At 32.2% G+C, this 17,808-nt stretch overlaps 2 protein-coding genes across 3 annotated transcripts in view; one reads left to right on the forward strand and one right to left on the reverse strand.

The window, feature by feature from the left end:
* The window catches only part of LOC114336188 (eukaryotic translation initiation factor 2 subunit 3, X-linked), an 85,071-nt gene extending 76,710 nt beyond the window's left edge, over positions 1-8,361 (reverse strand). For both annotated transcript variants that reach the window (XM_050661259.1, XM_028286517.2), the window contains exons 1-2: positions 8,220-8,361; positions 7,750-7,924 (exon numbers count right to left, since the gene is read on the reverse strand). In XM_050661259.1, coding sequence (XP_050517216.1) covers positions 7,750-7,924; positions 8,220-8,291 — 247 coding nt within the window. In that variant the 5' untranslated portion in view covers positions 8,292-8,361. The remainder of the gene's footprint in view (positions 1-7,749; positions 7,925-8,219) is intronic.
* Positions 8,362-8,493: 132 nt separating this feature from the next.
* The window catches only part of LOC114336189 (polycomb protein eed-B), an 85,228-nt gene continuing 75,913 nt past the window's right edge, over positions 8,494-17,808 (forward strand). The window contains exons 1-2 of the mRNA XM_028286519.2: positions 8,494-8,802; positions 17,054-17,202. Coding sequence (XP_028142320.1) covers positions 8,719-8,802; positions 17,054-17,202 — 233 coding nt within the window. The 5' untranslated portion in view covers positions 8,494-8,718. The remainder of the gene's footprint in view (positions 8,803-17,053; positions 17,203-17,808) is intronic.

Consider the following 17,808-nt stretch of genomic DNA (forward strand, 5'->3'; position numbering starts at 1 on the left):
AAACAATACTAATACCCAGTAATAGATTTGCATTTACATATTATAATATACCAATAATGTTTAATTCGACATAATGGAAATAAAAATTTTTTTATAGTTTTTTGACTAGTCTGTATGTTTTGCGCTTTCTTGCAAATGTATACATTGTGGATATACGACTGTTTACCTCCACGGTACAGAAATGTTTCTATATCTTTCTGAGAAGCAGGAAATCTTCATTGTCTACCGAAAATATCCCATAAGTGATCAATAGGAATCATGTTGTGACTGTGAGCGGGCCATGCGATATCTGAATGTTTATCTCATTTGAATATTGACTAACGACACCTGAAATTATTTTTTATATAAGGAGTGGAAGGAACAAAGTGATCAAAGAAAGAACATTCCTGTAATGTACCTATTTAACACATTCGCGGACACGCTGTCATTTTATACACGTATTCTTATGGAGTAAATGACTTCATATGCAGTCATGACCGTGAATGTGTTAAACAGTCTCCCTGTAAAAACACCAAATCTGTTCTTGTGTCAACGAAATTCTAGTCCAAAACATCATACAGCCTCCATTAAACAATCTCATATCTCTTATTTTGCTCTGTGCATACCACTCAACTGGTCAACAAATAACAATCAGAACAACTATTTATTTTTTAATACAGTCGAACCCGCTTATTAGAATACCTGTTATAGGAATATCCCACTTTAAGGAATAGAAATTTGAGGTCCAGAAACATGTCTGTGTCCACCAATGATCGGTTATTAGAATATCCCGGTTATAGGAATACTTTTACTTGGCACGAATACTATTCCAATAAGCAGGTTCAACTGTATATCTTAATTTAGTATTGTTTCAGTTAAAATACATGTTAAAGAATAAAACCATATATTTTCTTTGTTTTTAAAGTTATCAGGAAAATTCAAAGCAAGACTAGAACACAATTTTATTGTATACCCACTCCTGTAGGTTGCTCTCCTTACAGGATGTCTCAAACTCAACATAGAAAAACATTTCTTTTCTTCCACCCAGTGTGAGCTCAAAAATGAAGTTTAAGTCGACCTTTGACAACAAGCGGCAACAGTGTAAACACCAAAGAAAAATCTAAAATAATAAAAAAAATTAGCTGAATCTGGTAATTCCTTCATAAGAAAATCAACTTTGAAAACAAGCACAATTATTGGTGATTATAAATATATAAATACCTTTTGTGATTAAGTTTATTTTGATGAAATATTTCGGTTTAAAAACAAACTATTTGATCTAAATTAAGGAATAAACAAAATGTGTAACTAATGACAAACACAAAATAAAATGATTCTATCCACACAAAAGTAATAGTCCAGAAAGCCACTGCGCATCCGCTAGGAAAAATATTCGGATATTTTGCACAATCTTACTCAAAAAGGACTCCTTTTAACAAATTTGCGTGTTGCCAGGACCAAAAGGTGGTCAAAAATTTTTTAAAGGTTTTTTTTGTTTTTTCCTAAAATTATTTTTTTTGCATGGGAAAAAGTTTTTTTAGGTTTTTTGGATCATTCCAAACAGAAAATGTCTTTAGTGACTTTTCTCTAAAAATGATAGTTTTTGACATATAAGCTATTAGTCCAGGGCGCATCTCTTTTGAGATGGACGTTGAGAGGTGACTAGTGTTGCCAGGTCCAATTTGTTTTTAATCGGTACATAAGCAAAAACAAATCGGGATTTAGGGTTGTAGATCGGGACAAATAAACAACAATAGCCCAGTAAATGACCGTTTTGGAGTGTAATTTTCAGTCAACCCCGAATTGCATGAAAATATGGTTTTAGGTTCTACTTACTGTTTACTTCAAAGTTGAACTTGTACCGTTGGTTGCTTTTACTTGGGGGGTGACAGTTACAGTTACCCCTTTTCGGGGGGAAAAAATGCGCGTTTAAAGTAAGTCCCAAAATGGATCAACTGACTAACTCTAAAAAACTTTTGTTATATATAATTTTTAAACTAAGTCAATATTTTTCTTTAAAAATTGTATGTTCAGAAAGTCTATAAAACCAGTAAAAGCAAAGTTGTAGCTCATCAAAAATACGTTCTTCTTATTCGTCAAATTTCAAATCGAATTTTTCAACTTGAAATAACCAAAAAATTAACCAATTTTCGAGCAAAATTTTTTTAAAACTTTTTAAAGCGTTTAAAAAAATATTTAATTTTGTTTTATATAAAAGTTCTCTAGTATTAAAACTAAGCGAGTTACGCTTAAAATAAAGTTGGCTCCTTTTTTTGGTAAAAAAAAAATCGTGAAAATCTCCCTCTATTTAGCACCGTAAATAAAATTAATCGTTATTACTTTACCATTTACTTTATATGTGTATTGTTTATACGATCTGAAAGGTTTACAGGTTGGGAGTGCCTAGTTTTGAAAAAAATTGATTTTAGGCTTTGGCCACACAGGCGATTTTTTACGGCGCCCATTGGTTTGACTACGTCCTCCACCAATTTTAGATGAAATGTTTTCATCTAAAATTGGTGGAGAAGGTAGTCAAACCAATGGGCGCTGTAAATTATCGCGCCGTAAGAAATCGACCGTGTGGCCAAAGCCTAAAACCAATTTTTTTCAAAACTAAACACTCCCAACCGGTAAACCTTACAGATCGTATAAACATAAACATATAAAGTAAATGGTAAAGTAGTAACGATTAATTTTATTTACGGTGCTAAATAGGAGGAGATATTCACGATTTTTTTTTTAACAAAAAAAGGATCCAACTTTATTAAGGCTTTGGTCACACGGGCGATTTTTTACGGCGCGATAATTTACGACGCCCATTGGTTTGACTACCTCCTCCACCAATTTTAGATGAAATTATTAATTTTGTTTTTCTGTTAGACAAATTTGGTTTAAATATGGCTGTTCATATTTTGCATACACTCGTGATTAGTGACTCGTTCAGGCCCTTTCAATCATGTAAAAAATACATAAGTAAATTGTTTGTAAAGCGGTAACGATTAATTTCATTTGGAGTGCTAAGTAGAGGGAGATTTTCACAATTTTTTTACCAAAAAAAAGGAGTCAACTTGATTTTGAGCATAACCCTCTTAGTTTTGATGCTAGGTTTTTCCCGAAAAGTGCTTCATTTCTTGGTTATTTCAGGTTGAAATATTTGATTTGGAATTTGACGAATAAGAACGTATTTATCATGAGCTACAACTTTGCATTTGCTGGGTCTATAGACTTTATGAGTTCACAATTTTTTTCATTTTTTTATATTATGCTACATTTTTGCTAAGAATATTTTTTTCGATAAAATACTTACTTTTGAGTTATTTGTGAAAATTGCCTGAAAACGTGATTTTTTTTTGTCGAAAAATAAATACAGTAAAACCTCGATAGAACGGACCTTTATTTAACGGACTTCGGATATAACGGACAAAAAATCCCTTCAAATATATATAAAGTTTAAACGTAAAAACATAAGAAAAATCGAATTCTTCAAGAAAAATCAGCAAGGACAAGATCAAAAATTGATTCCTTTTTAAGAATTTGTATCTGCAGTGAGAAAATTTTGAGAGAAGAAACTGGGTATACCGCTGGAAGAGGTGAAAGGTTTATTGATTGTAGACAACGTTCCTGCTCATCCCTCTGAAAATATTCTATGTTCAGAAGAAGGCAACTTTAACCTATATTTTTTATGTACTTTTTTGTTCAAAAAATCAAAAAAAATACAACACCGCTTATTCAACTCATGGATCAGGGAGTAATTTTGGCAACCAAACGAAGATAATGCTGACAGTTTTTAGATGAAGTAATGGTTGTATTACACGATGAAGATAACGCATAGGATACAAGAAAGCAGCATAATTTTAGAGAAGTGATTATAGCAAACAGCAAACTTCGAAAGTGCAAACAAAACTTGATTCCTTTTTCAAAGCCGGATTACCGAAAGCAAGCGCGTCGATATCAAACAGCAAACGTCACTTCACGAGTAAGACAATTAAATACAACTTGTTTGTGTTTTGTCTTTTTTATTTATATAAGTACAGTGCACATATTTTCAAAAAAAGTTTTTTGATTTATTTTAAGCCTATTTTTAAATAACGGACTTTCTGCTTTAACGGACACCCCGTCCCCCCAATTAGTCCGTTATATCAAGGTTTTACTGTACTTTCAATCGTAAATAACTCGAAAAGTATTAACTAAGTTAAAATTCTGTAGAACTAAAATTGCTTAGAATTAGCCAATTTATCCATCTCCGTACTTATTTTAAACGCGCGGTTTTTCACCCCCAATTAGGGGTGACTGTCACCTCCCGAGTAAAAGCAACCAACGGCACAAGCCGTTTAAATTTTTATGCAATTCGGGTTGATCCTAAAAATTACACGGTGTTTCCAGTTAATTTACTGGACTACAAGGTGTTTCTATAATCTGTATTTAATCTTACATAATAATAATAATCAGACAAAATTACAAAAAAAAATCGTAGATTAAGTAAATTATTTATTTTTTATTTAATTATATTTTTCATTCCATTTTGCCGCTTTTAGGAGTGCCTTGTTTTTATAACATAGTTTTAAAATTCACTACAAATCCTCCTGAAATTGGTTTTCGTGGCTGAAAATCGGGACATTTAGTGTCCCGATCAGGTACAAATCGGTACGCGTCCCCAGACCCCTGAAAATCGGGACGTCCCGCGCAAATCGGGACACCTGGTAACGCTAGAGGTGACTCAAATTTTTTTGCAGAAATTGCTTGAAAATAAATCAAATAATAATATTTGAGTTATCCTCCCTCTCAAAAAGGTCCGGAACATTGTTTAAATAACCAAAATATCAAAAATTTAAGGAAAAATTCGTTTTTTTTCGTGGTTTTTTGATTATAACTTTAAAAGTATTCATTTTCAAGAAAAGTTGTACTGACATAAAAGTTGCATAATTAAATTTCCTACAATATAGAATTGGTTAAAAATTTATAAAATAGTCACCCTAGTTGCAAAATAGCAATAATTGCGAAAAAATCATATAAAAACAAGTATTCGCATTTTACGTTTTTCAACCATTTATGCTACACCTAGGACCTTCATATTTCACTCAGAAAAACTTTATGATACAGGAAAACAATACTGTAAATTTCATTAGGATCGGTTTAATAGATTTTGCAATCCAGCTTTCGCAAAAAAATTCATTTTTTCACAATGTTAAAGGACTGAAAAAAAAATAGCAAGTTGAAATTTTTTTTGCTTATAGAAGTGTACTGTACCTTTCATTTGCAATTTTCAAAATTAATATCGATTAATTACCAAGGCGTCAGAAATTTTTGGTGCTACGCGCGGGACAGCGGTGTTCGATTCACACAAGTTGATTTCCACCAAAATTTCTTCCAATCTTTATCTAACATATTATTTTCTTACTCTATATTTTGTTGTATTTTAATATTTTAATTCCACAAAAAACAAACTAATTTTATTATTGTTTATGAAATATTGTTTAAACAATTGCATATGTTTAAAAATAATAAACTTTTATTATTTAAGTTAAAATATATGAACAAAGAAAGTTTTTGCTAATAAAAGTGTTATTTCAAAGGATAGAGCATGTGTTTTTATTTTGCAATAAACAAATTTATTTATTTATATCGAAATATAATAAAAATTAAAATGTATCAATCATTATCAAAGGTCATTGGAATGTCCAATCAGAGCAAAATATCCGCTGTCCTGCGCGCAGCATCAATAATTAATGTTTATTTAAAAAAATTCCTGACGCCGTGGTGTTCATCGATTTTAAATTTGCAAAATTGCATATGAAAGGTACGGTACACTTCTATAAGCAAAAAAATTTTCAACTTGCTATCTGCTTTATTTTCAGTCCTGTAACATTTTGAAAAAATTAATTTTTTTTACGAAAGCTGGATTGCAAAATTTATTTTGCAAAATTTGTTGAATAGATCTTAATGAAATTAACAGTATTGTTTTACTGTATCATAAAGTTTTTCAGGGTAAAACATGAAGGTCCTAAGTGTAGCATAAATAGTTGAAAAACGTAAAATGCGAATACTTGTTTTTGTATATTTTTTTCACAATTATTGCTATTTTGCAACAAGGGTGACTATTTTTTAAAGTTTTGGACCAATTTTATATTGTAGTAAATTTAATTATGCAACTTTTATGTCAGTACAACTTTTCGCGGAAATGGATACTTATAAAGTTATAATCAAAAAACCAAGAAAAATATCGAATTTTTCCTTAATTTTTTGATATTTTTATTATTTAAACAATGTTCCGGACCTTTTTGAGAGGGAGGATAACTCAAATATTATTATTTGATTTATTTTCAAGCAATTTCTGCAAAAAAATTTGAGTCACCTTTCAACGTCCAAATGTACTAATATTTTTACAGATCCGCCCTGGTCTATATTAAAAATTGAAAAATTGCGAAATCGGCCATTTTTAACCCTCAAAAACTATGTGAAAAACTGAAAATTTGAATGTTGCCAAGGTAGGTAGATATTCTTTAAACATCGATTGATGAAACCCCGAAGAGTTTTTTGCAATACAATATTCAAAACTCCTTTGTTTTTTAATTGCTAATCAAGCGTGCTTGACACTATTTTCCACCGACAGTATGGTGCAAATGAAAGAAATAAATTCGTTATTTCGTAAACCGGCAACTTTAAGGAAAAATCCCGAAACAGGTTGATTTTTATTTTTAAATTATGATATTGTGGCATATATGGTATACTAGTGACATCATCCGTCTGGGCGTGATGACGTAATCGATGATTTTTTTAAATGAGAATAGGGGTCGTGTGGTAGCTCATTTGAAAGGTTCTTCAATTCTCTATTCAATAATGTAAACATGTATATAATTATTTATACAGCGTGTCCTACTTGTTTTTTTGTCAAATAATTTAAATTAATAAAAAATTTTTGGACACCCTGTATAAATAATTATGTAAATGTTTATATTACTGAATAGAGAATTAAATAACCTTTCAAATGAGCTAGCACATGACCCCTATTCTCATTTAAAAAAATTATCGATTACATCATCACATCCAGATGGATGACGTCACTAGTATACCATATATGCCACTATATCGTAACTTAAAAATAAAAATCGAGCTGTTTCGGGATTTTTCCTTCAAGTCGTCGGTTTAGGAAATAACGAATTTATTCCTTTCATTTGCACCATACTGTCGGTGGAAAATAGTGTCGCGCACACATAATTAGCAATTAAAAAACAAAGGAGTTTTGAATATTGTATTGCAAAAACCTCTTCGGGATTTCATCAATCGATGTTTAAAGAATATCTACCTACCTTGGCAACATTCAAATTATTAGTTTTTCACATAGTTTTTGAGGGTTAAAAATGGCTGATTTCGCAATTTTTCAATTTTTAATCGCTTATATGTCAAAAATTATCATTTTTAGAGAAGTCACTAAAGACCTTTTCTGTTTGGAATGATCCAAAAAACCTAAAAAAAACTTTTTTCAATGCAAAAAAAATAATTTTAGGAAAAAAACAAAAAAAAAAAAAGTTTAAAAAATTTTTGGCTATCTTTTGGTCCTGGCAACATGCAAATTTGTTAAAAGGAGTCCTTTTTGAGTAAGATTGTGAAAAAAATCCGAATTAGAATATTTTTCCTGGCGGATCCGCAGTGGCTTTCTGGACTATAAAGTGTTTGCATTTTCAAATATTTTCTGAAAACAAGATAGCATTTTCTAAAAAAAATATTTGCATAATATAAACAAATGTCCCACAAGCTTGAAAATACACTTACCTAGCTTAATGGTAATGTTCCTTTCCAGTTCATTCTTAAATCTGACAGTTTGTACCCCAGATATGGCCTTAACCACAGTCGATTTTCCATGCGCTACATGTCCAATTGTACCAATGTTAATGGTAGCTTGTCTACTTATAACTTCTGGAGATAAAGCCGTCAATCTTTTAACATCCTAAAAACAAAAAGATAGGTACAGATGGGGACAAACCTATTATTATGGTCTTATACATAGATAGAATTTCATTATTGGTTCTATTGGTATCGAAATTATAAAACTATTAGAGTCCTGTATCCATCGGAGCTTATACCAAAACCAAAATATGCTAATCTACAACAATAAATTTACAAACAAGCTTAGAGCAGAGCCCTTTAGAACGAGTACAAAAGTGAGGTTAGGGCATAGTGGTGCAAAAGATAAAATCCAAATGATAAACTAATATTAGTATTACAAATTATTGAAACTTTACCAATTTAGATAAATCTTGTTTGTGTAAATTTGGTTGACCTGTAGTCACGCCTGCACCTTCTGAAGACGCCATGATGCAACTTTAGAACGTTGGCCGTTGTCAAAAGAGGCGGCAAATAATTTTGACATCTAACGTTCATGAAAACACGTCACTTGTCATTTGTCAATATCACCTTGGTACCAACAGTAAACACATAAAATTCCCCATATTTTAAATAGTATTTTCTTACTTATAAACGTCTAATAAACACTTGTTTATTTTATTTTTATACATAAATTAAAATATTAACTATTTTTAAACTAATTTCCATAGATAAATGATTATTCTATAACTCAATAATGTTTAATACTGAAATTATGCAATCTTTTTTACAATATATTGTATGACAAGCTCTCTAAATTAGGAACAAACAACAAACATCTGTAAAATAATTTTTAAGTTTCTGTTTAGTTGCAGTTTACTTTGATTTTTGATCAAATCAATATTTTTACATAATACTATGAAGGAAAAAAATATGGAGAAGATAAAGTCTACACCAAAAGAAGATTTATCAAACCACGAAGAAGAATCTGGGGATGAAGGAGTAAATATACTTATTATATTTTTAGATAGAATATATTATTATATATTAGGAAGAATTTCCACAGTTTTCACTGTATTCTTTCACTCAACCGTTCTCTCCAGTTCTTTCTGTTTTGCCAGACTTTTTACTGCAGATTTCTTCTTTCCATTACTTCGTCTACTTCATCTCTGAAAGATTTTTGGTGTCTGCCTCTATTCCTTCTTCCTATGGGGCTCCACTCTGTTATTTATTTATCCAAGGATTTTGGTCTGCTCTTTTGACATGTCAGTACCAGGTTAATCTCTTCTGTTCGATGTAGTCTATTATATCAGAGTTTAATTCCATTCTTCTCTTATGTTATTTTGAGGGGTTCGAGCGAAAACCTGATAAATACCAAAATTATGAAATCTGGTATGGTATGTTTAACAGGAAATCCATCCATCCAATGGCACTACAGCCCAAATCGAGCCTTGGCCTCCTTCAATAAGCTTCTCCAATCATTTCGATTTACCGCTGTTCTTTTCCATGAATGCGTTCCCAGGAAGTTCCTGGCATCCTCCATTCCATTCCTGGTTTAACAGGAAATGGTTGAGTTCAATTAGTTACCACTATAAACATCCTGGATTAACCGATAATAGTATAAAAGGCCAGGTTTCAGGTAAAATTTATTTTATTATGGGAGTACTGTCTAATTAGTGTTAATTGCAAAAGACCAACTCTGTCTACCTCGGTGGCTTATCTCTCCGGGTGGGTCTTAACAATGGGCCAGGTCAGATAAATTTAATAATAGGTCTGTTCGTACAGGAATCAGAAACTATCACTGACTATCAGCAACTGCATGACGCATGCGTGTTTCAATATTAGCGTTCGCACAATTGAAACAAGCATGCGTCGTGCAGTTGCTGATAGTCAGTGATAGTTTCTGATTCCTGTACGAACAGACCTAATATTTACGACCGCACTAATTGAACTCAACCATTTACTGTTGAACAAACCATATTTTTATTTCTGCTGTAGTAAAAACACGTCTCTTACCACTGGTAAATGTTATTATTTGATATTAACATTTTTAAGCACAATAACTAATAATAACCAAACATGGTAAAAACCGTTAACTCTTTCTTTCTTTCTCCCCTTCCTTATACCCTTTCGGGTGTCGGATTTGGGTTTAGTTTAGCTACATATATTATCTATTTACTTTCCATTTAGAGAGTCATTAAATTTGTTTAACATTTAAATTCCTAAACCTAATCTTATCACTAATCAAGTCTATATACTTTTATTTTCATTGTCCAGTGTGTTCGTAATTTCCTTGTTTTCTGATCCTTATCTGGCCTCTCCTTCGTCTCTTCTCTGTCGCTCTGCTAGTTTTTTGGATTCGCTACCTCCACTACTTTTTCCTCATTGTAGTTCCATCTCCATTCCTTACCATCTACTGTAATTTTGTTGTACCCAATTTTCACTGTTTTTTCTTCTCCGTTTCCTAGTTCTATTAAGCAGGTTCTAATTCCAATCTTACATGCTCTTTTAATATTAATATTTACTCCTAAATGCTTTCCAATCATATTTACTGATCTTTCTTTCAGTGCTGCTGAATCATCAGTATCTATTTCTAACCCACTAATAATTAAATTATTTTTCCTTTTGTCTTTATCCATTATTTCCATTGTTCATTGGAGTTCATTTATATCTTCTGTTATATGTTATTAGTTTTTGATTATATGCTTAAATATTAGGTACTGGATTTTTGATTTTATAAATATTAATCTAGGCATGCATTAACTTACAATTTTTTTGAAGGCTTTTCTGTTTTGTCTTACACTGCACTTTCCTTTAACTATTTGTCTTATTTTTAATATTTTATTATTTGTTTATACCACTACCACTTAATTTTTGATTTTATGGGAGCTAAATTTTTCACGTTGTTCACTTTCGATTTCCAGGACCGGACTCTCCTATAAATAAAAATACTTAATTGTGAACATATTTATAATATGAGAATCCGGTAGAATCAAGTTAAAAACTGATAATTAGTTTTATCGGAGATGAAGATTACAAAATTGTTCATTTTGACAAAATATATTCATGCGAAAATCCGATAAAGAATTTTAGACTACAATAGTTTATTAAATTTCAGCACACTTTTTTCCTGCCAAAACCCAGTAAAAGATGGCGTAAATTGACAATTGAATATTACGAAAACAAATAAAGCGGTTAGAATGGGGCCCATATTTATAATGAAAAACAAACTCAGAGCTTACAAGGTACCACAGCAAATCAATTGTAGTATATTTAAATTTAAGTGTACTGAAAAGTTGTCTGAAGACTATTGAAACTCTGTAGAAATTACTGGAGTCTAGTAGTAGTAGTCTACTCAAAAATTTTCATTTTGTATAATATAACTGTCAAACTAATTAGGACTAGACTTGTCCCTAAAACTTCCCAAAGAAAGGAACAAACATTTAGTAAGAAATGTTTCTTTCCACTAGCTTACCATGAATGAATTCCAGTGTGTCAAAAGTTTTTTAAAAAACGCTGTGTATATTCTCAGATGATATATAATAAATGCTGTAGCTAACAGTGATTCTACTGGATGATATTCTAAAGAAGACAATATCGGAAAACGGTAACCAGTTAATAAAAATATCAGAAGATATTGGTTTGAATTAAAAGAAAACTCCTAAAAGGCTAAAACAAATTTTATCCCAAAAAGCAACCATAGACTCACCCACTCCAGGCAATTTACCAAAAAGTTATATAAAAAGTACCTTTCCAATAAGTGAAGCAAAGAAAACGGATTTGATAAAGATGTGCCAAGAAAATATTTTCCAGAAGAGGTGCATGCTTGAATAACAAATTTAAAAAGCATTAATTATATCGTAGATCGAATTCCAGACGTAATGATGTGAGAAGAATCGGAAGAAGACACATTTTACCTTTTTAATTGTCTAAAAAGAATGCAGCTTAATTTATTTTTGTTGGAATAATATACAAGTAACTTTTATTTTATAATTAAAAAAATTCAAAATAAAAACCAATAAAGTCAAATTTTATACTCATTCAACAAGGTAAAATCCGATAAATATCACGTTTTACTTTTTTTTTGTAAATACGTTTTTATAAATTAAACTTAAAATAAATTATTCTAACTAAATATTAAATTCTCTGCCATTTGGCAATGACAAATATTTGATAAAATTTGCTATGACGATATTAAATCTTTTTCAAACTTCCTAAAATCTTTAATCGAGATTATCCCTAAACAATGGTTTTGTTAGTTATCAGGTTTTCGCTCGAACCCCTCGATTTATTCTATCTCTCAATTTCTCCTTGTTACTCTGCAGCTTCTCCTTAGGAATTCCATCTCTGTTGTTCTTATTTTGTTTTTGGGTTTCTTATTTATTGTCTACTTTTCACACGATAAGTGAGGATACTTCTTGTCATGGTATTATTTCTTCCTTTTGTTTTTATGCTGATGTTCTTATCCCACAGTGCAGGGTTCAATTTTCCTATGCAGTTTCTTGTTTGTCCTAGTCTATTTTTTATATCTATTTCTTCTGTTGTTAATTTGTTTGATATTATGAAACCTAAATACTTGTACTTGCCTGTTCCTTTGATTTGTTTACCTTTTTCTTCTGTTTCCAGCTGTATTATTTCTGTATTATCCGTTGTTAGGTATGTATTTAGTTTTCTTTAGTTTTATTTCCATCCCATTCTTTGTATATTCCTCTTCCAATTTTCTCATCATAAAACTTAGGCCATCTACGTCTTGTGCGATAACTTTGGTCATCAGCAAAACTTAGGGTATATAGATATTCATTCCTTACTGGTATATCCATTCCCTCGCACTTTCTTTTCTGAGGTTTCAGGGTTTTTTGCAGTTTCCGGGTGGAGCAGCCCGGTAGTAGTCCCTTTGTCATCCTAAGTGGACTGCATATTCTATTGCGTGTTTTGATAGCTACCTTGTTATTCTTGAAGAGTGCTTTTACTGCTTTTATTGATATTCTTGGAACTTCAATGTCTTCCATTGCTTCTCATAAATTCCGGTAGCTTGGTTCTAGGTATCGAGTTAAAAGCCTTCTTAAGATCTACAAAAGCCAGATGAACGGATCTATTTTTGGCCATTTTTTTTCTATTAGTTGTTTGACTGTGTAAATGTGATATAAGCATGCTTTTCCCGCTGTCAAACCTGCCTGGTCTACTCCGATTTTCTCCTTTATATATATTTCTAATTTTTCCTTTATGGTCTTTCCATACAACCTGCCTATAGACTATATAAAATTCCTTGATAGTTTTCGCAGTTTTTTCTATTTCCTTTCTTATATATTCTGCCCTGTTAAGTAAAAAGGTCCTAACTGACAATATTAGACTTTTGAGAAAAAGCAATATTTGTAAATAATACTTGTGCCATCCTCATTTTAAAAAGCAGACTTTTGGTTTTTTGCACATAAGTAGTTAATTAGGGTTAAATTTTTTTTTCATTTACCAGCAATCACTAAAACAACCCCAAGTTTGACATTTGATAGATAGGACTTTTTAACTAAATATTAAGTATGTATTGGTTATTTAGAATTATTAATTTTTCAGATAGGACTTTTTTAGTTTAAATATGAATGACAATTAAAATTTTACGATGTTACTAATGGCATGCGGTCTACCTTGGAGGTGCGATCTACCTGAAGGATTTGCACAAAATAATGAAATGCAAGAACATTCTTGTAGAAAAAAATATTTATTCACACGTGATAAACATTTGGAGCAAATTAAATATGAATGACAATTAAAATTTTACGGTGCTGCGGATAGTTGGTCAGCCCAATAGGAAAATTTGTTTGATTCAAATTGAGACATTCACCAGATGTCCCCACAATTTCTGTCAGGGTCGCAACGTCAAAATGCATAGACACCAAGTTGGATACGATCCTATTCATAACACCCCAACTCGCATACATATTAAGAAAAATAAATATATAAGGAAGAATATATTTAGAAATTGAATTAATGATATGCTATTATATACATATTATATAGTGTATAGTAGCATGACATCATAAATTCAATTTCTAAATATACTCCTCTATGTATTTATTTTTTTTATATGTATGCGAGTTGGGGTGTTATGAATAGGATCGTATCCAACTTGGTGTATATGCATTTTGACGTTGCGACCCTGACAGAAATTGTGGGGACATCTAGTGACTGTCTCAATTTGAATCAAATATATTTACCTATTGGGCTGACCAACTATCTCCCTATATAAACAATGGCGCTGCTAATAGTATGAGGTCTACCTCGGGGGTGCGATGTACCTGAAGTATTTGCACAAAATAACAAAATGCAAGAAAAATGAAATGAAAGTAAATCGACCAGGCCATTTTATTTGAAAAGAGGGCTTGATATTTGCGCATACCCTGGGAAAATATTACGATGTTATTTGCATAATATGTAGTAAAGAAACTAAATTTGCATACATTTTATTGTGTATTCCTAGATAGTAGTAGTAGGTATAAATGTTTGTTAGTACTTAGCAATACATATTTCGCCTACAAAGGTGCCTTTCATTAAGTAGGTATAGTGTGCAAACCCTTCTGAGAATAGATTATGGTGATGAGCCCACATATATACAGTACCGACAAAAACAATCTTTTAAAAATCAATAAAACGCATAGTCAGAAGAATTATTATTATTTTAATTTTACAAATTAATACTTGGTCATATCAATTTACTATTTTAGTTGGGAACAAGCCACAAAATTGTTTCAACTAAAATAGCAAATTGATATGACAAATTAAATTATTATTAAGTAGGTATTCATTTGTAAAATTAAAATAATAATTCTTATGATATATGCGTTTTATTTACTTTATAAAGATTTTTTTGTCGGCATCGTAATATAATACAGCTTATACACCGCATCCATCGGTAGACCGCAAACCATAGTAGAAACATGACGGTAGACATCAATAATTTTACTAACTGCATTTTCTCATTATATAAGTTTATTAAGGCATATTTAAGAGGCAAATCTGTTACGTATTTTATATTTCAATAAGTCAACAAAAATTATCACACCCAATTATTTTTCAAATATCTGTATGAGAAGCGATTGGGTATTTAGATGATTTACAGTAATTTCCCTAGTCATGTTATATTTCGTATAGGCGCTAGGTCAATATTAGTTTCACCAGTTGAATGATTTCAACATGACTTACTTAGCCAAAAAGTCCTATCTTCACAATTTTGATGCAGATAGGAGGCCTTAACTAAGTATTTAGCATATAGGACGTTTATTCTACGCACAACGGCTGTTGGTTGTAGAAAGGACAAACAAATTTATGATTTTGTACGATTTGAGGTGGCAGAAGGGACGTTTTGACTAAGCAATAAGATGGTAAATGTCTAGTAGTAATGGAATATACCGTTATCAAGAAAAAACAAAAATTGTAGATCGGACGTTTTTACTAAGCAGGGCAGTATTGATGTCCTATGAGGCCCCTAGAACACAAGGGGTGTAAGTGACAATTTTTAGGAAATTGGGTTAAATACAAAAATTAACTCCCAAACACATAGAAAACATGGTGGCTTCAAACTGTCTACATAAACTAACAATAACATGATCAAAAATGACATGTCATTAAAAACATGCTGAGTAGTACCTACCTAGATTTTTAAATTTGGCTAGAACTTTTAACAAAGTTTTCTCACTTACTTGGCCACACCCCTTGTGTTCTTAGCACCCCTAGTGCTAAGTACGAAACAACCAGAATAACCCTTCAAGGAGAAGCTCTTGAATATCGTCCGTCGGTGGTCTACTTGGGAGTCCACTTTGGCAGGACACTCAACTGGAACATCGACATCCAACACACCCTAAACAGGGTAAGAAACAGAGCTAAACTCCTTGGAGCGTTATCTGGAACGTTTGGAGGTACATCGAGCAAGACTCTCCTGCACACCTATAAAACTTTCATAAGGCCTATTATCGATTACAGAGCGCTCCTTTATGCCTCGCTAAAACAACATTATACTAACAAAATCCTCAGATGCGAGCGTAGAATTCTCAGAAAGTGCCTCAGGAAGCATTGGAGATATCCGTCGGTATTGGTACACCCACTCGCTAAACTACCCCCCATAAATGAGAGAATCCGTTCTCTCAGCAACAAATATGTCATAAGAACGATTAATGGTAACAACCAAAGGGCTAAAAATGTCCTAATCACCCCTTGCAATCGGCGAGGGCATATACTCACCGGGACTCCCAAAAACAAAGTTCCATTCCCTCCGGCCAATCTTCTACAATTGGCCAGAAACGAACTTCCCGATGAGTATTACGAAATACTTGAACAAACTCCCCTAATGTATCGCAGATAAACAACTGCATCCCCACACGCTGATCTAAGAGCCGTTCCTCTAAGGTGACAGATTTGGAATCCCCTCACTGACTGGTCGCTTGCTGAGCATGGCAATTTCTATCTTTCGCTCCTACAGCTTCTGCGCTAAAACCACCTTCTTAACCCAATCCACTAGCAATTCTGCTTCTCCACACATCATCGACGCTTCTCTCGCAATCTCCCACACTCCTGAAAAGGAGAATCCTTCACCCTGAAGAGGCTTAAGCCTAAACGGGGTATAAACGACGTGCTTTCACTTCCTTGTGTTCTAAGGGCCTCATATATGTCTGAGTCCATTCTGCCAGTAAGTCTTCTCCATTCAGTGCTCTCTCAAACATTGTGTGTATAATACAGAAAAGCTTCGATCCGTTTTTTATCAGTTCATTTGGTATTCCACCGTGTTCTTCTGCTTTTTTGTTCTTTAGAAATTTGATTGTTCTTTTTACCTCAGCTACGCTTAGTTCGATTTCACCACGTGTATAGATTTCCATTCCGTCTATTTCTGATTCTTGCCATTCTTTGATTTCACTGGTCTTGATTTTTTCTGTCTTATTTCTTTGGAGCAACTTTAAGATAAGCCGTATCTATGAATTTATGGTTCCTCCTATGTGCTGTTCTATCTCTGTGCATGTTTTTCCCATCTTTCATTTTTTTCATTTGCAACTTTTGTTTTTACTTCTTTATTTTTCCCTGTATAGTTTTAAGTCCTCATAGTTTTTTGTGTTTAGGTATTTTTTATTGAGTTCTTTCTTCTCTCTTATGCATTTCAGTGTGTCTTCGTTTAATTTCGTATTTTGGTGGATGTATTTTTGTTCCTCTTCTCCAAGAGCTTCTAGGGCTACTGTCTTCTTTTTAGAATCAAGCTATAAATTTATGTTTTTAGGACGAAACCTCTAGCGTTGGAAGTGCTTCAACTACTGACAATACTTCACGAAGTGCCACACCAACTAATAAATTACGAAAAGGTCGACGAGGCAAGAAACGTTTAAGTGCTTCTATACCCAAAGTTCTTAAACCTATATACACATTTTCGTAAGTATTTTTTATTTAATCACTTATGCTCGGTTGCACCAACAGATCTTAAGCTTAAGTCGAGAATATCATAAGAATTAATCTAATATAATTATAAAATATTACAATAAGAATACCATAATATAATAATAGATATAATTGATAATAAGGTAAGAATCTAAAATTATAGTGCAATGTAAGTGATACTCAAGGAGGCCCTATCTATAAGTAGAGCTTAGCTAAGCTGGAGCTTAAAATCTGTTGGTGCAACCAGGCATAAGATGCTTAAGAAGATTACAATCTGATAAAACAACATAATCAATCTAGTCTAAATTAATACTAAAATCTTAAGACTAAGGACAAACTCACTAGTATCCCTTCTTTTTCATATTGTAGTTCCTACTCCTATCAGAGGTTGGCTATCATCACAGCTATTCATATCTTATTGGCGGCTGCTCTGAACAGATCTACTGAGCTGCAACTATACCACTGTCTTAACTTTCTCATTCAGGAAATTCTTCTTCTACCTATGGATCGTTTACCCTTAATTTTACCCTGCATTATGAGCCTCAGTATATCATATTTCGCACCTCTGGTAATGTGGCCCAAATATTCCTGCTTTCTTGT

The sequence above is a fragment of the Diabrotica virgifera genome, chromosome 9, assembly GCF_917563875.1.
Source record: "Diabrotica virgifera virgifera chromosome 9, PGI_DIABVI_V3a".
Taxonomy (NCBI): domain Eukaryota; kingdom Metazoa; phylum Arthropoda; class Insecta; order Coleoptera; family Chrysomelidae; genus Diabrotica; species Diabrotica virgifera.